Below are 17,877 nucleotides of genomic sequence, written 5' to 3'. Positions count from 1 at the left end.
CTTGAAATTCCTTGGCAGAGGCAAAGCTGAGCAATTCAGGCCAGTTTCCCTTTCTTTCCCTCAGGGCCATTTTTGGTGACACACTTAAGACTTCGTTAACTGCTGCCTCTTTGCAGTTGCTCGGCACTCCCGTGTGCTGTGAAGTCAGTGGACCTGTCCCTGCCAGTTGGCTCACGGCTCTTTTTGCATGGTATTTCAAGCTGTAGCTAATCTTGTTTACTACAGCCCAGAGGTGATCAGCTTTAAAGAAACGAAAATCGGCAGTGGCACTTAGTCTGTTGGGATGGAATAATGTCACGGGAAGGGGGTCAGGCTTGGAAAGCTAGGTCAAAAACTCCTCTCCAGCCATGTAGTTTGTTTGTGTAGAGCCAGGCAAGGGACTGTGTCTCAGCATGGCCAGCTCCATAGGGGTGTTGTGAGGGTAAAACCCGGAGTGCCTGTTGTGTGAACTCGTAGGACTGTTCTAAGTCCTAGAGATAAAATTGGGAGAAGTCTAAATGATCGTTCTGCAGATCTATTTAGCAGCAGCAGCAGTCTTGGAAAGGAGCTGTGATCTCTGCATGAATGGAAAATTCTAGAGCAGCAGTTGCCAGGTCTCTGCTCAGCGATGGTGCCTGCCTTGTTGACACTTCAAACATATTAAGTGCTCAATCCTCTCCGCATGTTAAGACAGAAAAAACGGCCTACCAGTGGCCTAAGCATGCAGAGGATCCTGCCTTAAGTGAAAATACAATTGCTCACTTCCTCACTGGCTTGTTCTGGGGAAGGTTCCCTCCCCCACCTTCTTCTCCAGCCTACTATCTGGTAAACATTCCTGCCGGTTTTAAGCAAGCTCAGATGGTTCAATTGCTGCGATGCAAGTAACCTGCACCTTTTTTCTCGTTATGGAAACTGCAGCCACCTGGGAAGTGGGAGATGTATGAAGTGAAGAGTTTTAACTTCCTTCCTTCCTTCCTCTCCCTGTATCACAGACCCAACCAAAATCTCCCTAAGTGTGTGGTGCTAATAGGAGCTTCCCTTGCAAAACAAAGAGCACCTTCAAAGAAGTAGCTGCCGTTGAGACTTTGGATGAAGGCAGCTCATTTTCTCTCATGCATATGCATACAGACTTTCCCTCCTTTTCTCCTGCTTGTTCAAGCTTCCCCAGAGTTTTATAAACAAAAATGTGCAGGTTCTTCTGGACTGGGTCCGCCCATAGTGCTGTAGACTCTTTCAAATGTTAGGGACCATCTTTATTTGAACACCTGGCAACCTGAGCAGCAAGCAAAATAAAGGCCTTCTTTTGAGCCTTTTTAAAATAAGGTCTGTGAGAGTGTGCCTGAACAAGGACTCAGACCAGGTTCTTCCAGTCCAAGGCCCACAGCCTTGCCATTACATCTCTCAGCACAGAGATTTAATTGCAGACTTAATTTATCCAGTGGATTATCTGCTTTGTAGATAGTTATGGTGGGTAGAAGTGCTCTAAAGACCACTTTCTGTTGCCATCTGTTAATAACTGAAGCCTTCCCCAAGCTCATGCTTTCCAGATGTGTGAGATTAACACTCCCATCTTCCTCAGTCTGCACTAGTGATTTTCCCTGTCAAGTCTCTTTGAAATAGCTCCAGCACAAACATTGAAGCCTTGTGCTGGAATTGCCAACCATTTTAAGGAGCTGGATTGCTCCTAGAGGAATGCTGGTTTGACAAGTTACTGGATAGCTCATTAAGGTTTCAGTCCCAGGGGTCCAGATCTTCAGGCCAAGGGACCAAACGTTGCCCTCAGGACACCCCCACTTGGTCACGCCCCCTTTTCCAGCCACCGACTGTTTGATTTCCCAGCTGTTGAGTCATTTCCTCCCCTCTGCTCTAAAAGACTGACGTTCCTCTCCTATGTTTAGTTACTGGCAGGAAGATCTTTAAGTCAAAATATGCTGGGGCAGATAATATACAAGTTGCATTTGCACCAACTGCACAAAATACTAGCTTTCTTTTTAAGGAGGAACTTAATTTTATGCAATGAAGCAAAGGAACAGACCTTGCACAGCAAAGATTGCCAGGATGCGATGGGAGCCAGGCTCCTGCCTCACATGTTGACTCGCTGCAAGAAAATCCCAGTGCAAACCTGGAACTGGATTGTGAATTTCAAAAACACTTTCCTGTGTCTCTTGCAGGGCCTTATTCCCAGGTGCCGATGATCCTTAAAGAACTGTGCATGGAAGGCTTCACTGTGACCCGCTGGGAGAACAGGAAGGAAGAAGGGCTGGGAGCGCTGCTGAAATGGGTTCAAGAGGTAAGCTCTTTCTGCGGTTCCCAGCTATGCAAGTGGATGAGGTCTCACAGTGTTTTTATATTTATGCACCTTATAATTATACACATACACACACACACAGACACACACAACATACCTGAACAAGTGTTCTCTCTAGAGAGAACCAAAGATCATCCATTGTGAAGAAAGTCAGTGCATCAACCAAGCCAATGAGGTGTGGCTTTGAGACATAGTCTATGTGAGCTGCTGCTTAGTTACTAATCACAGCCATCCACCAGATAGAGCAGTTACAGTGCTTGAAGTATCTGGCCAGGGCGACTTATTTTATATTGTTAATTTGTTGTAGGTATTATATTTTAATTTTATGTTGTGAGCCGCCCCGAGGCTTCGGCGAATGGGGCGGCATAGAAATGTTTTAATAAATAAATAAGTATTAACATGCTGCTTCAGCTTTTCCACAATTACGGGTACAACCTGGAATTGACATGGTTTGAATTGGTATTGTTACTGCTTGGTGTTCACACCAAACTCAACACTGTGAAGGTGCAAAATATTTTTATTGGGGCTCAAAAGTGAAGAAACCAAAAACAAACTTGTAGGTTGCATGAACATTTCCTTCCCACCCACGAGTAAGTAGAAGCCATTTTATTTGTGTCTTCTTGAGTAAGTCTCTATTAGCTTTGTACTACATCTTACCATGTTTGCCCATTCTTGCTGGTAAAGCTGCTCAGGTGTAATGGGAACCGCTGGTGAACAGCAACTTTCAAGTCTTGCTGGAGATTCTCAGTTGGATTCAGGTCTGGGCTTTGCCTGGACAGCTCTTAAGATATCCAGACCCTTGTTTTTAAACCACTCCAGGGTTATTTTGGCTGGTGTTTAGACAGAAATAAACCTCTACCCCAATCCAGGACCTTTGCAGTTGGTAGCAAATTTTCCTATAGAATTACCTTTTATTTACCTTTTATTTGCAAATTTTCCTCTAGAAATCCTAATCCATTTCCTACTCCTCACCCAAGGAAGAACATCCCCAAAAGATGCTGCTGCTACCCCGAAGCTTCACCATGGGGAAGTTATTCTTAGGTCAACATACACTGTTGGCTTGTACCACATACAGCATTTTGTAACAAGGCCCACAAATTCAATTTTGGCCTCATCACATCATAGAACTGCTTCCCACATCCTTGCTGTGTCTCCCACATCCTGTTTGCAAACACCAAATGGGCTTTGACATGGGTTAGTTGCAGCAATGGCTTCCTTTCTTCTTCCTGCACTTCCATAAAGCCCCACTTTGCAGAGCATCTGGGTGTTACTTGTCCCATGGATGGCTTCTTCCATCTCAGCTGCAGATCTCTTCTGTTCCTTCAGAGATACCACTGGCCTCTTGGTTGCGTCTCTGAGCAATGCCCTCCTTGCTTTTTCTAGGCAGGGTTGCAGCTGAAACATAGTTTTTCCATATTGTAATAATGGATTTAACAGTGCTCTAGAGGGAAATGCTCATAGTTTAAAATATTTTTTGATAATCCAACCCTGATGCACAACTTTAGCCCAGATTTGTTTTCATAGTTCCTTGGTCTTTGTGTTAAGATATGCTGTCCAGCATATTCTAGAGCAGGGGTCTCAAACTCAACTTACCTGGGGGCCACTGGAAGTAGAGTCTGGGTGAGGCTGGGCCGCATCAAGTATTCCACAAAAAAAGGATTTCAAGTATTCCAAAAAAAGTACAACTGATCCAATCTTCTCAATCTTTACTAATAATAATTCAGAACATGAACGGTTCTTCAGAACATGGGCTTCTCTTACTTCCTCCTACTCCTTGCTGCCAGAGACCTGACAGCGCTTCCTCTTACACAGCTGAGCCACATTTGGCTTGAGGGAGGAAGCAACTGAGACCCTCAGTATGGCTTGAAGATGCTCATCAGTAAATTTGGACCTGAACTTTGACTTATTAAAGTTCATGGTGGAGAAGAGCTTTTCACACAGATAGGTGCTCCCAAAAAGGCACATGATCCGCTTGAACATCCTGGAAAGCTCAGGGAAGGTAAGGGGCAATTCTCTCAAAAATTGTCCAAGCTTGTCTGCTTTTCCACTCACCTCCCTGAACTTGGCTTTGAGTTCAGAATTGCACTGCAGGTCAATTAGCTCCATTTGAAGCACGGGGGGCGGGGGGGGGGCATCTTCCACATCGAAGGAGGAGGGGTCAGCAAAAATTTGAAAAGTGGCTCTGTGTATCTTGAAATCTGCAAACCTGTGATCAAATTCTTAGAGGGAACATTGCGCCCAGGGTGACGACTCATGCAGGTGCATGTGAGAAAAACGCGCGGGCCGCACTATCACTAAACTTTGATATCAAGTGGGGGCCACAAAATATCCCACGGGCTGCAATTGGCCCGCGGGCCACGAGTGTGAGACCCCTGATCTAGGGTCTTCTGGAGACAGGACTATTTGATGCAAACAAAAACAAACTGGTGCTTGTCAGTTGCATAAGTACTCACAAACACACTGACACACACTTGCCTGTGTTGCTGTGGCATGTCTAGATAAACTCTGGTGCAACTCACGGCTTCCAGAAGTCACATAGTACAGTATGAAGTCTTTGAATGAAGTCGACCATGTGTGATTTCAGTGCCTTAGGATCTCAGATTGACTTTTGTATCCCAATTAAAAATACTTGACAGGTTCATCATTGAGTATCTTGGGTACATCAAGTGGTAACAATCTTAATTCAAGCCATTTCTGTTCCAAGTTGTTGATCCACAAAATATGGAAAAAATCAACAGGGGAGGGAAATACTTCTGCAAGGCATTGTATCTTTTAAAGTGTAAATACGTGTTACTTAAGGCCAGGACTGCAAGATAATTTATATCATGGCTTTGATACGTGACCACCCTTATTTCAATTAGAAATCTCAGAATGGTGTAATGTGACATGAGATCTTAAATGCAGTTCTTTTGTTTAATAATTCATTTTATTCCATCTTGCCAAAATGGAAGGATGGGGATTTATTTTAGCCTGCATGCCATATATTCTTCAGGAACATCTATAGAGCTGGCCAGCTCACTGGCCCTCTTCCACAGAAAGCCACACTTATAGGAAGGCTGCGAGGACTTAAGCACTTAAGGGACTGGACCACAACCCAAACTCTTGCTGCACAGAAGGGTGTACGAGTTTGACCTGTACTGTTGGCCCTGAAATACAGTTTCTGAAGTCCAAGCCACAAGCCCAACAAACGCTCCGAATCGGTATTAGCTGCAATTTTTATTCTTAAACATATTCAGGAATAGGTCATTAAATGTTTCAAATCCTTTTATTGCTTTTATGCAGGGGAAAATAAAGTGTCATGAACACGTCACTAAAGGCTTTGAAAACATGCCAGCAGCATTCATGGGTATGCTTAAAGGCGAAAATACGGGGAAGGCGATAGTACAAATGTAACAGGCAACTTCCTGTTCTTACAGGAAGCCAAGCACAATAAATGCTTTGTCACACCTTGAAGTTGTGAAGTGTCTTTCTGCTGGGAACTCATTCATAAATGCACCAGCTTACCTGTTTGCTGTGTACACACCTGCTTATGAGAAAGACCTGAGCAAAATAGGATTATCGTGAACTCGGTGGGTCAGACTTGCTGTAATGGAGGCAGGTCTGCAAATGTAAAGGTCTGATACAGAGAAGCAGAAGGGAAAGTGCCCAGTCTGACTAGTAAGAGGTGTGAAAGTTCAGAATGAAGAACTCTGCCTCCTCCACTTACAGCCTTCCAATGTACAACCCCACTCCCTAAATCAGGGCTGTTGAACTTAGGCGAGCCTGAGGCCCAAATGCTGTCATAGAGAACTTCTTGGAGACTGTGTTGCGCTGGAGTGGGGAGGGGGCTGAAGGTCAACAGCAACATCCAAAATGCGGGCAATAGCTTTAAAGCTCTTCCTGCCGGTTAATGAACCTTGTATTAGACATCTCAGCCTTTTAGAATGGGGGAAAATAAGACAAATCCAGAAAGAAATGGATTTTCTCCTTGCCTTATCAGTGGGCAGTGAAAAAACTATAGGACCAGGATGGGGCAGCAAGCTGGGAAACTCAAATGACCACATTTGGACTCTGGGCCTGAAGTTCTGTACTCTTAAAGGAAACTTCTTTCTCCTAGCCGGACTTGCTTCTAGTGACTGAGCCCACTGAAGACAAAAAGGACTTTAATGCCAAAACATGGATATTTAACACATATTTTTCCAGTTCTTATTGAAGTTACAGGATGTGTTCAGCATTTTTTCTGGCCATTCTTATAATGTCTTACCTTGCACACAGTGGAATAGTTTGAAAAGAAACTACAGTTTGTTCAGACTGACAGTAATATTGATCCTGCCTCAGATTTAACAATTCCACACACAACTTTATTCTTGAAATTGTTTTATAAGATAGAATTTTGACTTATCCCTAATATTTCATTCCTTTCAGCCTGATATCAGTGTTTCAAATCACATTTTATTTCTCTTTCTTAGAAAAGGCAGTTCACAAGTTTTCTTAACTTTATATTCAGTTATTTCCCTGCATATTCCAGATGAAGTGCTTAGCTTGTTTTTACCAATTATTCAGGTGCTTGAATATAAAGCACCATGTCCCTGACATATTTTTGTTTTGCAATCTGTATCCTTTCAGTTTTAAACAGGGAAGAACAAATGCAGAATAAGTAGGTGCACCAGACTCATAGGCAGAAAGAATCAGTCATACCTACCTCTTGGGTGTCCTTTTGAGGCTTCAAGGGACAGAGGAAGCAAGATCGCTTTATAAAGGATGCTGGAAGAATGCTTAGTGTTTGCTTTCCTCTTCATTAGCACATTTCAACTTGTCCAACAGGAATCCCTTCTCTGAGAACATGAAGTCAAGTTCACTTCCTTTGTGTACAGTCACATGCAAGTGTCCATGTACAACGGCCACACTGAAAAACAGGGAAGGGCCATAGCTCAGTGCAAAGAGCACCTTGCTTACTCTGTAAAGGATTTCAGGTTCAGCAGCTGGGAAGCTTCCCATCTGAAGCTCTTGAGAGCTGCTGCCCACCATACAGGGAATACTAGACATGGCAATCATTGGCCTCTGAATGAGTTGGGTATAAGGAGCATGGGCTGTTGTCTCCTTAAACATTGGTACGAGTACAGGCACCTCTGTTACCTTCCGCTAATGCACTGAGGCTACAGAGTTTTTGCTAATGGACTTGCAAGGGCCTGATGCGTGGCTGAGTCAAAGGTGGACAATTCAAGTGCCTCCCAGACAATCTGGACTACACTTTCTGTAAGCCCCAAGCAGGATGACCAGTGACTCGAGAAGCTGTGGTCCCAAAAAAATCTGGAGTGTTACTTTGTTTTGAAAAACCATGCACTGTTCACTAGGACTGCAGGTCCCCATCTGTAAAAGGCAACTTCTGCACATGGCAGGATATAATAAGACACCAGGGACCTCAGTTCCGATTTTATGGTTTGCAAACTGGGGAGAAGGGCAGTCCAGAAAACACAAGGCAGCATGGGCCAAGCTTCCACAGTAAGTGAGCCACTTGTTAAGAACAGCAAAAGCTCCTCGATGCTCTTGCAATGTGCTTTATGTGGGGCTACCTTTGAAAATGACCTGCACTGCGACTAATGAAGAAAAGGGCGGCATGGCTGCTTTCAAGGAGTGGCCAGCAAGAAAAGATTACACTAGTCCTCCATCAGCTGCATTGGCTCCCAGTTCGAGTCCGGGTCCAGTTCAAAGTGTTGCCTTTGACATATAAAGCCCTTAAATGGCTTGGGACCAGGGTACTTGAGAGCCCCCTCTCTACCTATATTCCTACAAGACCATTAAACCCCTCCTCCAAATACCCCCCTTATCACCCCAAAGGGGGGGGGCTAGGAGGGGGGCATTTTCTGCAGTGGTGCGCAGACGCTGGAATTCGCTCCCCAGGGACATGCTGCTGGGGCCGACTTTGCTTTCCTTTAGATGTCAGGTTTTACCTTTTTGGTCAAATGAGCTTTTGGTTAATTTATAATAGGTATTTTGTTAGTGATTATTTAGTTTATTGGTTGTATCTATCATGTGGAGTGTGGTTTTATAATTTTGTGAGATGGTTGCAGTCTATTAATTTTACTGTTTTTAATCTATTTTATCAATTGTATTATATGCTCTTTTTAGCATTTGTAAGCTGCCCAGAGAACCTTCGGGTTACGGGGCAGCATAGAACTGGGATGAATTGAGTGAATGAATGAATGAATGAATGAATGAATGAATGGCCAAAAACGCTAACCAGCAAGTGTGGCTGACAGCCACCATCAAAGTACCCAAGTGGCACTACAGAACTACCAGAGACTTTTTCATTTGCCTCTCAAGCTGCTGGCAAGGATGCCCTTCCTGCACCACGGCTGAGGCGGTGATCCATCATGCACTGTCACTGCAAGTGAACCCTGGTGGACATGGGTCTGGTCAGCCTGACAGCTGAAGCAATGTCTGCTCGCCTGCCCTCCCTGCATACTTCAAGGCATGTGCTCTGCTTGTGCAACAGAGCAGGAAAAACACAGTTCCTGTTGCACAAACAGGGCTCATGCCCTGAAGCACAGCAGCAGCAGCCCCTTGTCTTAGCTCAAGCAATCGCAAAGGGGCAACCCCTGCACCCTGCACTGTCCCAACAAAGGGAGAGCATTTAATTATATGCCCTATTTGTATGCCACTCCACTGCTAGGTAGATTCTAGAGCCATGAACCGGAAAAAGCTAAAACAGAATTAAAAATACACTGAAAACAAATTATGCCCCGAAGTAGCAGAGCGATAAATCTTGCTGGCACAAAAACACATACACACACAAATAGCAGGAAAGCATAGGCAGCCCCTCTAGGATGCTGCTGGGCGCTTAGAAGTGAATGTGAAAGCTGGGCAGGGGAATTGAATTTAGAGAGCTTCAGCTATCAGGCCATATAGAAATTAATTAAATAAGGTGCATTAAGGTGCATTCAGTTTGCAATCACAGTTGTCAGCGAGAGAGATACTGCCGGGAGGAACAAAAGAAAAAAATGGGGAGGAAGTGAAGGCCCTGTGATGAGCCAATTCATTGGTTTCCAGCAACCCATCATGGCAAGTTGCCACACCACATAAGGCTTGTCCTTCTGTGAGAACTCAGCTGTGCCCTCAATCTACCCCTGAGGCCGCTCTGTAGTTACTGCTAGGATAACTGAAGTCACACCTGCAAACAGAAGCAGGAGAGTCATGGAACTGTTTATATATCTTTATTCTTTTCATTTACAGTCCAAATGGTCATATCTGGATACATATTCTAACTTGATCAATTTGTCATATAGAAAAGGCTATAATTTAACAGTCAGCATTTCATTAACCAGGGACCTATGGTTACTTGAGGCTCTTGATGTTTTCTTCCAGCTTCTCTTTGTTTGCACCAGAGAATTCAGCAACCTGAAATACAGGAATGTCAAGTTGAAACCCTATTATTTCAAGGTGCATCACTTTTTACTTTCTGAAATAATAAGAGCAGAGAAACTGAAGCCCTTTAAAAAGTTACATGGCATTCTGAAGTTAGGTCAACTCCTATTGTAGCAGTCATCTGAAGGTGAATACCATTTTTGGTTTCAGATTCTTATTTTTTACTCCCATGTCCTCCCTCCCCATACCTTCCTTCATGCTCAATATGTCCTGAACCGAACCCATTAGGTGGAATGGCCTATAGCAGAGGGGAGGCTGGGAAGGATCCCAACTCTGCAAGGTCAGAATAAAAACCATACTAGGATCAACAGATCAGAGGTCATAGAAGATCCCTTCATCTGATCATACAGGACCTTAGTACATCTGGAGGTGGGCCAGAGAGAGGTCTAGGAATATGTCCTTCAGTAGTCGTATATCTGAAATCCCAACTTCTGCCCAGAATTCTAGCTTTTCTTCACTTCTAAAAAGTTTACCCCTCCTTAAACATACCCAAGTTTGGTTGCAGTTTTGCACAGAAAACAGACACATAAGTGCAGATCAGGCAACCTGTTTTTCTTCAGGATCCTTCCAATGGCTAGTAACTTTAGTAAGGCTGCTATAAAGCTGCAAAGTACATCAGCAGCAACACTATATATAAAAAAGGACATTTTTCTGAGTTTGTCAGGGCAAGCAAAATAGGCTGGGAGAGTGGGCAGAAAACCATTGTGCCCTAGGACATCTCTGCACAACTAATTTTGTTGGAAAAGTGGGAGCACATACCTTTTGACCATTCTTGTAGAACTGGAATGTTGGCATGCACTTCACCTCACAGTTTGCGGCAACGTCCTAGAAGCAGAGAAGAAAAGGTTACCTGGTTCAGTCTGGTATGATGCATAATTAACAGTCAAGATTAGAAATGTCCTTAGAAGGCCATACCAACACAAATGATTCTGAATGAAGCTAAACTACTTGTTCCCAGTTGCAAGAGGGGAGACAAATGAGATGCAACAGAGGGGTTTTGCACTAAATGTAATGGTAACAATGGACCAGCCAAAGGCTTACCTTGCTCAGCATTCTGTTTACATGTAGGCTAGCCAGCTGTTCCTGGGAAACACTAACGAGGACACAAGGACCACCCCCTTCCATTCTTGCTCCTCAACAAGTGGTATTCAAAGGTATGCAGCCTACCTCTGATCACAGAGATAGTAGGAGGGCATGCCTGATAGTTCTATCCTCCATAAAAGTGCTGAATCCCCTTCTGAAGCTGTCCACATAGGCAGCCATGGTAGCTCATTCCATTGTTCAAGACCAGAGAGAAGCTACAGGTCATTTAGTCTGTTCCAAGATTAAGGATGCAGGTGTGCACCTCTAGTTTCTTAGTTTCATTTCTAGCCACTGTAAAACAAGTCTATGGGACTGCTGATACTTCAGTTGCAAAATGCCCCAATCCCCTGCCCCCTTCAGCTTTAATATCCTGTACAATTTCTCTGTACTGCTTCCTCCAAGAATCTGGGAGTTCTTATCTGGTAAACTTGTGATATCACAGGGCATATCCAGACTATGGACTGAAGCCAGTTTGAACCATGAGTCCCTCTTGACAGGGAACCCTGGGAACTGTAGTTCTATGAAAAGAAATATTTTATTGAATGGTGAGCACTAACTGAACTCCTGTCCATAGGATTCCCTGACAAGTGCAAATTATTGCTCAGCCAAAATCCACAAGCAGCTTCATGAAATCTCACAGTAGGCTTTCAAGCTTCAGCAGTTTTGATGCTGCTTGATGCACGATCTGAAAAGGGTTCGGTGTTCTCTGAATGAGCAACTGGGAAATTTCTGGGAAATTGTCACAGAATGAATATTTGAATACATGAAGGGGAGGCACCGCCACCTTAATGGATTCAAGTTAGGGAACATTTCCTACCAACCTGCCTTGGTTGTGGAAGGGAGATTCAATGCAGAAGACCCCTTCCCTCCACTGCCAAAAATTCAAGGGATCTCAAGGGAGCATTGGGGTCCCCCCACCATATCCTGGCTGCAACCATGAACCAGTTTTGCACACCACAGCATTTATCCCTTTAATTTTCCCCCTCTGAGAAAAGGAGCCCTCAATCCACCTTTTGTGATCTCCATTTTGGCAGCTATAAAGAATCCCTCCAACATGCCCCCATGATTCCTTGGAGGACTAGTGGTTGTCTACTTTTTAAAAAATCTGGCACACAAACTTGGCACAGGCTCTCCCCACCCTCACAGCAAACCATTTGGGGCTCACCATAGCTTCCCCCCCCCTTTAAACTCTTTCCCCCAAGGAGATTGTGAATCCTCTTTTGAAGGGGTTTGGGCAATCCCTTCAAGTGCCCCCACGGCCCCTTGTGGGGCTGCCCAAAACTGCCTAACATTTAAAACCCCCCCCCCACCGATTTCTTCCCCTGGTCACAGCTGCTGAACTGAGGGGATTTAGAGGCAAGCTGCCAAGAGACACGAACAACACAAGGGATCTGTTGCCAGGAAAGGAAAGGAATGTTTGGGAGGATTTGCACCCACTTCACAGCAAGAGCATCATCTTTCCCCCTCCACTTTAGCGCCCACTGAAGAGTACATTTCACAGTCTGTCCCAAGCCTCTAGGTGGTTCAGGAACATGCCCCCCTTTTTCCCAATGAGAAAAAGGATTATCTAGCTAGCTATTAAAATTCTGGGCCACTTTAAAAATGGGAGTTTGAGTAGAAACTGGGTCATTCTGGACACAGACATGTGTGATGGATATGGTTACAAGTGGTCAGAGGGGCTTGCCTAGTAGTCATTTAACAAAAGCAGAAAGGGGGACTTGCCCTTACTCCTGCCTAGGAGTTTGCTAGCAGCGGATCTTCATCACGATGGGTCACGTCATCTACTTTCACAAAAACAGGCCAATACAATGTGGGTGAAACAGCCCTAGAACAAACTCAAGGCAACTTATAACCCAAACCCTGACAAACCCATCAGGGCGGCTTGTAGCCCAAACCCTGACAAACCCATCCCAGCTTCACACAACACGCTAACCTACCACATCATGCAAAGCCAATCAAGCACGGCAACTTCCAGAGCATCTGTCTAGAACTTACCTGAGCATCATCCACGTCGACTTCAATGAATATTACATCTGGATATTTTTCAACAAGACTCTGTTAATAAAAGAGACAAATTAGACAGCAGCTTCCTATTTTGAAGTTGCATATAATAGTTAGCATTCTCAGTAACAGCTTTTTTGGGATGCTTCCAGATGAAACATAACAGGCCCGTGTTTCATGCTTCAAGCGTTCTATATGTATCTGATAAGCATTTAGCAGGTCTCAAAGGCAAGTTCAGGTGCCTGCAGTTTTGTTTGTGCCCTTCAGTGATCATGACAAGAGTCCAGCCTTCTTCCCAATTTTGAAGATGCTCAAGTGGCGAAGAGTCCTCTGGGTGGTTGCAGGGCCAGGGACTGCCAAGGCTGTGAGATAGGCAAGGCGCTGTCTGGCACTACCACGGCCATGGAGGGCCAAACAAGAAAGGACCCTCCCGCCCACCAAGCCATGTACAAAAGATCCTTCTCTGCCTCTGGAACAACTTGCCAGAAGTTGTTCTTCTTTTCCTCAATTCATCTCCCTTCCCCACTAGACCATTCAAACAGAATCGCCCTATCTTGATCCATGAGCAGAGTGGAAAGATTACAAGACGTCAAGCTCAGGGACACTTTCTTCCATACACAGAGATGTAGTCACCTGCCCTTTAATGAGTGAGAGGCAAGAGACTGAGGACCAACCTGTATAAAGGAGTAACAGAATCCCATCAGAGGTTGGGCTGGTCTCTTCCAATTTTATTATGGATAGGACCCATCAGGTCCCACCCCTTTGTAGCAGCAAGGACAGGCAGCCCCACCTCTCGGCTCAGCTCAGTTCCCCTGCCCCTTATTCCTCCTCACTGCACAAGAGAAAGCTTAAAGGAGCCAAAGGAAAATTATGGAGTCCGTCTTCTCCCCGCTCTTCATATCCCTCATGACGGAAGAGGGCAGGATGCAGGGAATCAAGCATCTACACACACATCAGTGTCAAGCCCAGTTGTATCAACTCGATGGTTGCCTGTAAATGGGTATGCAGGTTGTAAGGCCAGAACCCCAACAACATGCAACTTTCAGGTGCCCCATTTCAGGATGAGGCAACCATGATTTCTTTCACTAGCTCTACCCTCGACCTCTGGTACACACAGGACTCCAGATATGCTACAGAGCAGGCTAGGAAGGAGGTGGGCAACAGGGCACAAGGTGGAACTGCTTCCGCTCCCACTGTGCTAAGAGAATTTTAGAAAGGTACCACACTTTAAGAAGGTACAGAAACCCTTTAGATTTCCCCCCCTCTTTTACATCACAATTCAGTTGGAATAATGTTAATATTACTCTAATTATTCAGGAATGTAACGCAGATTAGAAAGAATCACCCCAACTTTCATTAAGAATATTCTGAGCTAAGATTATGGTGGTGCTTGTTTATTGTAAGGGTGTTGATGGTGGTGGCAAAGGGCGGAGATTGTAAGGTACTGGATACAAAATCATGTAGCAACACAAAAATATAGAAACAAAGCAAGTCAAAAGGGGTCTCCTGGGCCATCTAGTCTGACCCCCGGCTCCAGCTGGCTCCACTCATCTAATCCATGTGACCTGGACAGGGAACACGCACCAGCAAGATTGCTGACAGAGCTCAGACAATTTATGACCTCTTTTTCTTAACAGCAAATTCAATCAAGTTCTTGTCTCAGCCAGTGTATGAACTCACACCAAAAGAATCAAGTTCTGCTCTCTATGAAATTTGCACATTGAGCTTGCATAATTTCTTCTGGTTTTGTCTGTTCCCCTTGCCCTCAACAAATGGTTTTGCTCATAATAGAAACAAGGCCAAGGGCTGTGAAGGCCAGTCAAGTCTTGTTTCCAACACCAAAGTTCCTCTATAGCTGTTGAGGTGTCCCTGTATTTCTTCACAGCCACTCAGGAGAGGCACCTGCCTGTCTAGCCAGTTCTGTGCTCACCACCACGCTGTGCTTCTCTTGAGGGTTGAACCAAACAGCCCTCTTGTTTCAGTGCTACATTTTGGGATCATGAAGCAGCAAAGGCCAGTTGGGGGCAGGGACACTGCCCAAAAAGCAGCTGACACACTGAAGGGATGCTCACTATGCTGGTGAGTTCTGACTTTGTTAAAAAGAGCCATCAAGGGTGGGAAAAAACCAAGGCAATGCTGTAACTTCATTTCGTACAAGAGAGTGCAGGCTTAACATTTGGTGTGCGTGTTCAAATTAAAGCACTGTGGTATGGGGAGGGAGTCCACACTTCAAGCCACTTCCACTCTGAATATTCCCCCTCTCTCCCACTTCAGCCTTTTCAGTACACTCCCTGGCGTCTGTGGAGAATAGCATGCAGAACTCCATTTATGGTATCCTTTTCAAAACAGGAAATGCGAGTACACCCGCTTACATACATGGTAGAAAGGCTTGATCATCTTGCATGGTCCGCACCATGTGGCAGAGAAGTCAACAACTATGAGCTTGGATGGGGATTCTTTCAAGGCTGTGTCAAACTCAATCTGTGGGGAAAGAGAAGATTGTTAAGTGTAGAGCCAGAGGCAGGGAGATAATGACTGCTATAAAGATTTCTGCCAAAATGTAACTGTGTTTCAAAGCACTTAAAAACAGGTCTAATCTGTAAGGCCAATATTGAAGCAGCGGCATCTTCTAAAGTGCCTGCCTGTATCCTCCTGAACATGAAAAATACCAGAAAGTGAAATCAGAGATAGTTCGAACAAGAAGGCAATACTACTCTAAATATACAACTCAACAATACAAATGTAATGTTTCGATGTGTGTTAGGAGTCATGTAGAAGGTACAACATAATGAAATAGCAGAAAACCCACCTCATAGCAAAAGGACACAAGAAACCTTATCAATCGACATAAAAGCTAAGTGCAGTTACCGCCTGACAAGTCTAATCCCAATCTTTCAACTCAAACTATTTGTTCAGCTTTGTAATCCACAAATGTCTAGACTAGATATATCTTCTGGTTGCCCAGACGTGCTGAACAAAACCACCTATCTTCTTAACAAGCGCTTCCCCAGCTGGAGACAATCCTTTTGGCCCCCCCAAGGAAAGCTGCTGCAAAATTTAACAATGCAGTTCAAGATTATAGAAACTGTATTTTTGAAGATGTGCTTGATTTGGCAATCCCAGGCGAGAGTTGCCAGCTCCTTGCAAGTGCTATTTCTGAAAGCACATCATACCCTTTTAAACGCATGTATGGCAGGCAGTGGAGGGGACAAGAGCGCAGGCCTTCCCTGCAGAGCAAGCCAGTAGAAACTTAACGCACGAACAGACCTAGGATTATCTTTCCGCATCCCACCTGCCTTTGCACCAGTGTGCGGCTTTCAAGTGCAGTTTGAACACCTGCTCATAAGTTTAGGCTTGTATTACCAAAGTACAAGCACTCTGCATTTCACATGCTTCCTTTCATGCATCTTCTGTCAATATCCATTTCCATTACTTTGTGGACAATGACCAAGCCTGCTCCTTTCCACACAGTTAGCAAGGTCTGCATAATCCAGGCTTCCTGAAAAAGCTTGCTTTTGACAAGAAAGCAGCCTTCTAATAAGTGCCTCGAGTGCCAGTTAAGCACACCCAAGGAGACACGAATCACACACGGACAGGAACAAACCCTTCACTGAACTCCTAACCCAAACCCATGCCACAGCTTCCCCTAGTTTTTCTCCCACATCTGTTTCAGCACTGCAACAGAATAATCAGCAGGATAAAGTAAGAGCCTGCATGTAGTGCTCTCTTGTCTTTCTGTTGGTGGGTTGAGATGCATTACTGGGTTGTGGTCTAACACAAGGTTAGCTAACTCAGCATCACAAAGCGAACAGAACGGTAATGGATCCTGAACACAGATCTGGGCTGAAGATGAGTCCCAGGTCTGAAAGGCTGCAAAATACCAGCACAGGCAAATGGACACCTCTACAATGTGCAAACTCTACCAGAATGCAGTCCCTACGAAACTTAACAGTATCTAAGATATGTGAAAACTTTCTGCCCAACAGGGAGATTTTTTTTTTAAGAAACTATTTTTTCCCCATGGAAATGCTGCATTTTCTTAAAAAAGCTATATGCCTTAACAATGTAATTTGTGATTACTGATATCAGAAAAAACAGTCCAGTTTTAAAGCTGTAGTTTATCTCCCTCACTCACCTACTCTGTTCCCCACATCCCCAGTGACAATACCTAGGAAAAATACAGTATATTTAGGTATCCTATATTGGGTATGGTAAAAGTCAGCTATATTAAAAAAGTCACCTTTTTGCAATTTGATCTTCTGTTCACATTATATTTAAGCAAAGACAATATATCCTGTTAAACCACCATCTCATAGCATCCATACCTGTAAATACTTTTTCAAGAAGAGCTTTGAATGTAATATTTAGAGAACACTATGCACGCCAGAACTGTTAATCAAGTATTTCAATTAAAGGAGTTTTTGCCGCTGGGAAAAAGATCATGGGACACAGCAGCTTTTACAGCATATGAAATTAACAAGTTGTACTTTAGTTTTGTCTAATATTGAACACAGAAAACTTCCTGGAAAAACCCACATTACTGACTGAAGCCTACTGGAGAGTATGACGAGTCTCAATGCTGCTGCCTGCCCAGGCTACAAAGATTAGAAATGGAGAATACTCTTCCTTCTTCATATTAAGTCATTGCAGTTATGTGGGCCTACACCTTACCCCACTGCAATGTATTTCCACTGTCTCAAAGGAAGGAGTGGTAGAAATAAGCACAGTGAGAGGCACCTAGAGCAGGAAGGAAAGGTTAGAAGCTGGTTTAGCCACATTGCTTGCTCACTTAGATAATTCTGATCACCCCCCACCATGGCCAATGTTCCTCAGGGATAACAGGAGTTGTAGGCCACCATCATGCAAATCCTAACTGGGTTGGGGGGCAGGAGAGAGCAAGAGTGCAGTGACTCAGTTCACTGAACACAAAAACACACGCTCATGGGTTGAGTGTCAGTTTTGCTGAAACATGGGTTATTGTGTTGTCTGAACCCAGCCAAGTTATCAAACCATGGTGAAACAGGAGATCATGGGTACTCTTCAGGCTTATGAACATCTCTCTCTCTCTCTCTCTCTCTCTCTCTCTCTCTCTCTCTCTCTCT

The 17,877-nt window shown here is 44.4% G+C and overlaps 2 protein-coding genes across 4 annotated transcripts in view; one reads left to right on the top strand and one right to left on the bottom strand.

The window, feature by feature from the left end:
* The window catches only part of PTGR1 (prostaglandin reductase 1), a 43,582-nt gene extending 37,842 nt beyond the window's left edge, over positions 1 to 5,740 (top strand). For all 3 annotated transcript variants that reach the window (XM_044427631.1, XM_044427632.1, XM_044427633.1), the window contains 2 exons: positions 2,151 to 2,269; positions 5,570 to 5,740. In XM_044427631.1, the coding sequence (XP_044283566.1) occupies positions 2,151 to 2,269; positions 5,570 to 5,680 (230 nt within the window). In that variant the 3' untranslated portion in view covers positions 5,681 to 5,740. The remainder of the gene's footprint in view (positions 1 to 2,150; positions 2,270 to 5,569) is intronic.
* A 3,724-nt stretch (positions 5,741 to 9,464) lies between these two features.
* LOC123022268 (thioredoxin-like) overlaps positions 9,465 to 17,877 on the bottom strand; it is a 16,352-nt gene continuing 7,939 nt past the window's right edge. Inside the window, exons 2-5 of the mRNA XM_044427881.1 lie at positions 15,152 to 15,256; positions 12,770 to 12,829; positions 10,451 to 10,516; positions 9,465 to 9,664 (exon numbers count right to left, since the gene is read on the bottom strand). Of these exons, the coding sequence (XP_044283816.1) occupies positions 9,602 to 9,664; positions 10,451 to 10,516; positions 12,770 to 12,829; positions 15,152 to 15,256 (294 nt within the window). The 3' untranslated portion in view covers positions 9,465 to 9,601. The remainder of the gene's footprint in view (positions 9,665 to 10,450; positions 10,517 to 12,769; positions 12,830 to 15,151; positions 15,257 to 17,877) is intronic.

The sequence above is a fragment of the Varanus komodoensis genome, unplaced genomic scaffold (genome assembly GCF_004798865.1).
Source record: "Varanus komodoensis strain SLA01 unplaced genomic scaffold, ASM479886v1 scaffold19, whole genome shotgun sequence".
Lineage (NCBI taxonomy): Eukaryota > Metazoa > Chordata > Lepidosauria > Squamata > Varanidae > Varanus > Varanus komodoensis.
This window is presented reverse-complemented; position numbering and strand designations above follow the sequence as displayed.